Raw genomic sequence first — 8,521 nt, forward strand, 5'->3', positions numbered from 1 at the left:
GTCATCGGTTGCATAGATGGCACGCATATTCCGATTTGCCCACCAGCGGACACCGAATACATATACCGCAATCGGAAATCGACACACACCATCAACGTGCAGGTGATCTGCAATGCCAAGTGCACCATCACAGACCTGGTAGCAAAATTTCCAGGGAGTACCCATGACTCCTATATATTCCAACAGAGCGGCATATATGCACGGCTGATGGCTGGCGATTTTGGAGAAGGATACCTCCTAGGTGAGCCACATCATCAGACCCCCATAACACATGGTAGGTAGGTGTAATACATGTATGCATGTGTCTAATGTGACCCCTTTCTCTTCCAGGCGACAGTGCATATGCCCTCCGCTCATTCATACTCACCCCCTACCTCAACCCCTCCACACCCAGCCAAAGGAGGTATAACCGGGCCCACATACGCACCAGGAATGTTGTGGAACGGACCTTTGGCATCTGGAAAAGTAGATTCAGATGCCTGCACAAGAGTGGAGGTGCAAGGCAGTATACCCCCATCACCTGCTGCAAGATCATAGCTGTATGTGCAATGTTACACAACCTTGCGGTCAAGAAGGGCACTGAGGTGGAGTTGTCTGACTACGAGGACTATGACGACGACGAAGCTGTGCCACTGACACAGCCAGCTGGGGTGTGTACGCCATGTGATGGCAGATACAGACGTGAGGAGATCACTGAGAACTATTTCTGACTGAGTACAGATGCAAAGACAGCTAAATGTTGCTTGGAAAATAAAATTTTTAATAGTGATGCACCACAGTTACATCACTGAAGTGCATTAAAAAATGGAGTCTGTCAAAACAAATAAAGTCCAGGGTCCTGGTATGATCATCCCCCCTTGCCAGCCTATTTTTTGGCCCGCTTTCCAGACCCACTGGGGTGTCCCCCGGCCCCCTCCGAATGGCCTGCAGCATCAGCGGATCGCCTGGTGCTCCTCCTTGGCTCTGATGCAGCGCTGGCCGGGCTGCTGCGGCTGCTGCTGTCTCCAGCATCACCCAGGTCCAGGGCAGGATTGGAGGCGGCGTTTGAAATTAACATGGCCTCCATGGCCGTGGTGATTCTGGCCATCCCCCTGGTCAGCTCAGCCGTTTGCTGACTCTGCACCGACTCCTGATTTGCGCTTCGGATGCACAGCTGGGCGGTCGCCGATGCAAGGCGGGCCATGGCCCGGTTGAGCACCCGGGCATCCCTCCTGCGCGCAACCTCATGCTCCTCCTGCCTGGCAGAGGAGTGGGTGATGGCAGTGGTCAGCCTGCCCAACCCTGCTGCCACCTCCTTGTTGCTGTCCACAACAGCCTGGAACCCCTTCACCAACTCCCCCATCTGCAGGTTGTGCTGCAGGAGCTGGCGTTGGCAGGCCATGGTGGATCTGGCCTGTTGGCGCTGGATTTTGACCATCTGGCCCTCCAGGCCCAGGAACACACTGCCCTCCCGTGCTGGTGCAGCAGTGGTGGTGGTGGTGGTGGTGGCACGGCGTCTGGCACTGCTGCCTCCGGCCTGCTGAGTGGGCTGGGGTGCCACTGGTGGTGGTGTGGTGCTGGCCGGTCCCGGTGCCCCTGCTCCCAGGACAGGTAGGACGGGTGGCAAGGCCACGGTTGTGGCAGGAGCTGTTGTCGGCGGAATGGTCTGCCTTGTTGGGGAGTTGCATGGTGAAAATTGCAAGGGGGGTGAGCTGGGCAGTACTGGGGAGTGCACTGCCTGGAAATCAATCACCAGGACTCCCTCCATTCCAAGCCCTGTGGTGTCTCCTTCCTCATCCTCATCCTCCTCCTCCTGGCCAGGCTGGCTGGTGCTGGGCCCTGCCACTGCAGTAGTAGATGTCGAGGCTCCCTCTGCTGCCACAGTGGTGCTGCCTGATGGTGCCCCTAGGTACAAAGAAGCATTTGTAAACTGAGTGCCGATGTATTACAGGCAGTACAATTATGGCATTCCACATGTCCTTGCATCTCCTTACACCGTGTCACACTGTTTCCTGTCTTGTGATTCTGCACTGACATATCTGGCTAACTTCTGCTGACTACATGTACCATGATGCTTGTCTCTTGTATGTTGGTGGCAGTACAGTGCTGGTGTTTGCCTATGCATTGTGTCTAATGGGGAGGTGTCTGGTAGGGTGTGTCATGATGCGCATGCTTCTTACCTGTAGCTGTGGCCATCGCAGTGCTGTCCAGGGTCCCGATCCCTACGATGCTCGCCCTCTCGATGGTGCTGGAGACAATTTCCTCCAGCTCGGTGAGGGGTGGCGCCGGGTTCTGGCCTCCTCCGGTGTGTCCAGCCTGCCTCTGGATTTCGGCCAGCTTCCTCTTCGTGAGGCTGCGGAGGTCGTAGAACCTTTTCTTTAGTTCCTCAATGGACCTGGGGGTGACTCCAGCAGCATTGACCTTCTGTGCGATGTCGGTCCACAATCTCCTCTTCGTGCTGTCTGGCACGTTGAGGGACAGCCTGCCAAAGAGCTGGCGGTGCACCCTCACCACCTCCTCAACCAGCACCTGCAGTTCTGTGGTGGTGAATTTGGGCTTCCTCTTTTGGGAGGACTTCTGGCTTCCTGCCTGATCTGCCATTCTGCTGTTGTTCAGTCTGCAACCTCCTTCTCCCACTGCTGCTAACTGTGTGTTGGGCTCAGGCAGGCTTTCCAGTAACTTCTAGAAACTTCTTAATTGTCTGCACCTGCCAGGGTTGCCACTCCCTGTTTGGGTGGGGGAGGGGGAGCCACCTCATTGGCTGAATCGCCTATTGCCGAATCGGCTTTTACCGATTCGGTATTAGCCGAATCGGTAAAATCCGATTCGGTATTATCCGAATCGGTAAAAGCCGAATCGGTTCATGCAATGCATTCCTATGGGCTTTTTCGCCATGGGTCTATGATTGCCGATTCGGTTTTTACCGAATCGGCTTTTACCGAATCGGTATTCGCCGATTCGGAACTATCCGATTCGATGAGAGCCGATTCGGTGTTTTCCGATTCGTTGTTGGCCAAATCGGTAATTTCCGATTCGGAACGAGCTGAATCGGAACGTACCGATTCTCATTACCGATGCCGACCGATTCGGTTTTCATTCGGTATTTTTTTCCTACATATCGTTTTCCGATTTCAGAATACCGATTCGGCCCGCCTCGGTATTTTGAAATCGGAAAATCGCGTTTACCTACATCGGGCCCTAAATATCTCTTAATACAGAAAAGAAGTGCGAGATAATTTCATCACATATAAATGCATTTGTTATAAAATGTGCTAGAGGCTGATGTAAAGTTATTATGTCTCTAGAATTACCTAAAAATAGAAGTAGAAGCTTCTGTTCTTTATGAATAGGTCTACTTTAAGCAAAGAATTTTTTGTGCCAGAAAAAAGGAAAATATTTTTTAAAGTGTTCAATTCAAAAAAATTCTTGTTGAACGGGGGAATAAAGTTCCAACGCTTTTTAGCAGTTTTTGTTGATCAAAACTGAAGGCCGAATTCAGAGTTCATGGGAACGCTGTGTGTCGGAATGCTTTTCTAAATTATTGTTTCTGTTCGGGTGAGAACATCATATCAGACAGGCTCTCAAAGAATTGGTCTACAAAACCAGGTGACAGTTCGACCAAGTTCGATAGTGCTGTAACTTGGCAGGTGTGAGAATGATTGCTGTCATCAATGTCTGGATCGGCAATGCTCACAGAAGGTCGTACCTGGGTGATGTTGCTTTAATTTTTCGCTCCACTGATACCACCTAGTCATAGCACAGGAGTCTCAACGAATGCCGTCATCAGGATTGGTAGCCGCTGGGGACAACACAATGCGTGAGCCGTTATAGGACTTAGCAAAGTATCGATATCCATTGGTACTGCTGATGGAAGTGAAAGACAAATGTCCAACACGCACTCATCTCCGCATAGCAGACATCGAAGCACAGGTAAGATGCAGGTCTGCCATATTGGTCTGAATGAAAGAAACCAGGTCATGTTCAGATCTCTCAGCCTGGCCAATCCAAGGACTCTAGTTATTCTTTCCCGGTAGCGTATTGCTAGGATCGTTTCTTCCATCCTTGTAGGAGTCATGTCTGAGTTTTGGCTTGCCATATCGGAGCAGGAGGGTCAAAAATAAAATGCCTGCTACAAGTCCCAAAAATAGGGGTATGCCGCCAAAGACTGAATGGACAAAATTAGAAATGATTCCCAGAATTGCTTGAAATGGGGTTAGCAGTCCCGTAAAAATCGTCTTAAATATGCCTGGGATGCCTGTGGCACTAGACATGTTAAGGAGTTGGCTAAGCATTTCTGTGAAATGCACGGGGCAATTTGTTGATAAAAGGTCATGAATCTCAGATGTTGTCCTTGCAACTTGGAGTTCATACGTCTCTTTTGATGACGTGATGGGCACTGTTGTGTGTAAAAGCACAGACTTCATTCTGCTTAAAGTATCAATTCGTATAGAAGAGAAATTCAGACGAGGCCAAATGGGAGTCTCAGTGGCTCCAGGGCCGTTTGGAAACAATGTTTGCATACAGCATTTGACCATGGATGTTACGCTTACGAGATAGGCTTTTCCTGGCAAAAGGCCACAACATCTGTGATCCGTTATTAGAATGTAACTCCCATTTGCGAGTTGCATAAAGAAAGGCTCTATCTGCGTTGCAGGTGTGACATGCTGGTGGCATGAAAGGTTGTTAGAATTTCCTTCACAGGCTCCGTGTAAATTAATACCCTGGCACAAAAGTATACCGCTTAGTGAATGTTTACAGTTCTCACCACTAAGAAATACATTTTTGTTGCTGTGACTATAGCATATGTGTGTGTATGGTAACTTCCATGTTGACTTAATGTATCCTTTACCCAATCGTTCATACTGGCCAGTAGGTATGTATTCAAGGCACTTTTTAAATTGGAAAGTTGTTATCGGAATTGTGATAATCTTGTGTATTATCCATTCAATGACAGGACTTTCTGACATTGTCAAAGGTAATCTCTCAAGTTTTTCGATGCTCAGGATTGTATAGTCTGCTCCTTTTTGTGCCAAGCTGATTTGTTTATCAGTAAGGTTAAAGATGGAAAACGATGACGTTGTGTTGATTAAACGCCAAGGCACATAGCCTGAACTAAGATTTTGCAGCGTCCAGCCTAACTGTACAATAGAACGCAATTGCGACTGGCCATGCTGTAACATTAGCAAGTCTTTGTCTATTATATATATGGCAGATGATACAATACTGTCCAGTGAATATATTCTGGAAGACAGAGTCATTAAACCATTGTCCACAACAGAAAGTGATTTTTCCAAATTAATACGATCAATTTCTCGTATTTTTTCAGCTGGTTCAATTTGCGTGACTTTCCAAGCCTCGTTGTATCCCGCATAGATGCTGGCCGCTATGAAGCGTTTCTGACGCTGTTTGCGTGGTCCCATAATAAAATCGCGCAAATCAGCACCATCTTTAAGTAAAGACAAGTGTTGCTTAATTTCAGCCAGAGTGGATGATTCTAGCCATTCAAGGCACAGTTTCCCTACACTGTATGTTGTTATTATCCCTGGATGTTGTCTCTGGGAGTATCTAGGGTCTTGTCTGGACATTGTTAACCCCTGTGTTTTGTTCAGGAATCTATCTTGACAGTTGTTTGTGTCGGTAGGCCAGATTAACCACTTTTTCCAATCAGGATGTGTTCTGTTTAAATGTAAAATTTTGGATACGTCTATCTCAATATCTGGTGTTGCATTATCAGGTATTGGCTTCGGAATAGACGGTTTGTTAAGGTCTTTGATCTTAGCTAGGCCAAGACAGGTTGTTTGTTGGATTGTTTCATTTAAAAACATTATTTGTTCTGGGATCATGCAGGTTCGAAATAGTGCTTCTAGGCCTTGTACCTGCCACTCTTTTGTACCCCAGATTGTTTTTGTTTCAATGTTATTTTTCCAATAATCAAAACCAAATGTCATCATTTTTTCATAAAATGCTTCTGAATATATCAATTTAGTATTTGTCAGCATTGTTTTCAATCCTGCTTTATCTAACAGTTTGTAATAAAGCGTTTCTGCATCACTGGTGTTAAACCCTGAGAAGTACTGAAATTTCTCATAGAATGTTTTAGAACTGCTTTTAGGTGGTGTAGCACAATGTTCCCATTGGTTATACATAAAAACATTTCTAGGCTGTGCAGATTTATGCAAGTAATGATCACCATAGTGTGTGTAGCAGAACATCTGTTCATAACTAGACGAACCTTGTAAATAATCATGATCTGTGAATCTAGCTGACATTACTAAATCAGACATCATAATATTAATACTTTCAAAGTCCCAATCATCAGAGAATGTACTAGGTTTTACAAAGTCACTTAAGGTTACCTTGAATTGATGAGGATACTTCAGGATTTCGACCGGACCATATATTTCATAGTCAGTTTTCTCCCATACTACCCCGCTGGGTATTGGAATGGCTGTGACATTTACTGTTGACAGTTCTGTTTTCTTCACGTGGGATGATCTGTGTGGTTTGAGGACTAAGTTGATGTTCTGACTTGCTGTGTCCATTGTATTGTAATAAACCTTCCTAAAATTAAAACTAAAATTAGGCATAGTAGGAGTATGAATACCCCTGAAATAATCCAATGCTCAATCAATGGTGCATCCAGATATACTTCTTTGATTTGTTGAAAGAGTTCTGTTGCTTTTCTTTAAAAGTCTTTTTTGTTTCTGGCATCACTTCGGGGTTGCTTTGATCCTCAGAAAAGTTATCGAAGTTGATGAAGTAGCCAGAGGCAGTTCTGTCAATTGTTGGAATTGTTCTTTCAGTTTGTCTTTCGGTAGCACATTCTGATGCCACATCATTGTAGACTGGTGTTTCTTGACGAACTGTTTCAATCTGTGTCTCAAGAGGCACGAGTTCCATGGCATTATTGCATAGTCCCTCGCTGTGCACTGCAGGCTGATCGAATGTGATTAGTCTTTCAGTTTGAACCTCTTGGATTGTTGCAAGTTTGGGTATTCTGTTGTTTCTCAGGAGTCCACTGGGCCTACTGTTGATTATATTTACAACAAGGGGTGGTGAGGGACAGAGTCTCTGAATTAAGCAGAAAGCTCTCACCCAGTCAAGAGATCAGGGCTAGATCCAACACCGTTTTTTAGCTCACTGCACCATCCCAGTTTCAGAACCTGACTGTATGCAAATTAGTCTGTTCCTGTCCCAGTGCATGATGGGAACAGGGCAAACCAAACTACAAAAGCCAATTCTTACACTGGGAAGGAAACAAGCTCCCGGGGACCGGTTTCTGGCATTACAGCCGTCTTCGGCCCGGTTTGCTTGAATCCTGATGGTGCAATGAGCAAGGGTCTCACATCTGAGAATACCCTTCCACGCTTAGGGTGGACAAAAATATTTACAACAAGGGGTGGTGAGGGACAGAGTCTCTGAATTAAGCAGAAAGCTCTCACCCAGTCAAGAGATCAGGGCTAGATCCAACACCGTTTTTTAGCTCACTGCACCATCCCAGTTTCAGAACCTGACTGTATGCAAATTAGTCTGTTCCTGTCCCAGTGCATGATGGGAACAGGGCAAACCAAACTACAAAAGCCAATTCTTACACTGGGAAGGAAACAAGCTCCCGGGGACCGGTTTCTGGCATTACAGCCGTCTTCGGCCCGGTTTGCTTGAATCCTGATGGTGCAATGAGCAAGGGTCTCACATCTGAGAATACCCTTCCACGCTTAGGGTGGACAAAAATATTTACAACAAGGGGTGGTGAGGGACAGAGTCTCTGAATTAAGCAGAAAGCTCTCACCCAGTCAAGAGATCAGGGCTAGATCCAACACCGTTTTTTAGCTCACTGCACCATCCCAGTTTCAGAACCTGACTGTATGCAAATTAGTCTGTTCCTGTCCCAGTGCATGATGGGAACAGGGCAAACCAAACTACAAAAGCCAATTCTTACACTGGGAAGGAAACAAGCTCCCGGGGACCGGTTTCTGGCATTACAGCCGTCTTCGGCCCGGTTTGCTTGAATCCTGATGGTGCAATGAGCAAGGGTCTCACATCTGAGAATACCCTTCCACGCTTAGGGTGGACAAAAATATTTACAACAAGGGGTGGTGAGGGACAGAGTCTCTGAATTAAGCAGAAAGCTCTCACCCAGTCAAGAGATCAGGGCTAGATCCAACACCGTTTTTTAGCTCACTGCACCATCCCAGTTTCAGAACCTGACTGTATGCAAATTAGTCTGTTCCTGTCCCAGTGTATGATGGGAACAGGGCAAACCAAACTACAAAAGCCAATTCTTACACTGGGAAGGAAACAAGCTCCCGGGGACCGGTTTCTGGCATTACAGCCGTCTTCGGCCCGGTTTGCTTGAATCCTGATGGTGCAATGAGCAAGGGTCTCACATCTGAGAATACCCTTCCACGCGTAGGGTGGACAAAAATATTTACAACAAGGGGTGGTGAGGGACAGAGTCTCTGAATTAAGCAGAAAGCTCTCACCCAGTCAAGAGATCAGGGCTAGATCCAACACCGTTTTTTAGCTAACTGCACCATCCCAG

At 46.8% G+C, this 8,521-nt stretch overlaps 1 protein-coding gene across 1 annotated transcript; it reads right to left on the reverse strand.

Annotated features, from left to right (window-relative positions):
• Nucleotides 1-661: 661 nt before the first annotated feature.
• Nucleotides 662-2,666, reverse strand: LOC147707133 (uncharacterized). Its single transcript, XM_086925184.1, has 2 exons — nt 2,160-2,666; nt 662-1,884 (listed from the first exon to the last, which is right to left on the reverse strand). Exons 1-2 carry the CDS (start codon nt 2,578-2,580, stop codon nt 866-868), a joined length of 1,440 nt encoding a protein of 479 aa, XP_086781310.1. The 5' UTR covers nt 2,581-2,666; the 3' UTR covers nt 662-865.
• Nucleotides 2,667-8,521: the final 5,855 nt, after the last annotated feature.

The sequence above is a fragment of the Lissotriton vulgaris genome, chromosome 6, assembly GCF_964263255.1.
Source record: "Lissotriton vulgaris chromosome 6, aLisVul1.2, whole genome shotgun sequence".
In the NCBI taxonomy this organism is placed as follows: Eukaryota; Metazoa; Chordata; class Amphibia; order Caudata; family Salamandridae; genus Lissotriton; species Lissotriton vulgaris.

Coding starts and splice junctions, on each gene's coding strand:
- LOC147707133 (XM_086925184.1), bottom strand. CDS start 2,580: ATGGCAGATCAGGCAGGAAGCCAGAAGTCCTCCCAAAAGAGGAAGCCC. Junction 1,885..2,159: donor TGCGATGGCCACAGCTACAG/GTAAGAAGCATG, acceptor CTTTGTACCTAG/GGGCACCATCAGGCAGCACC.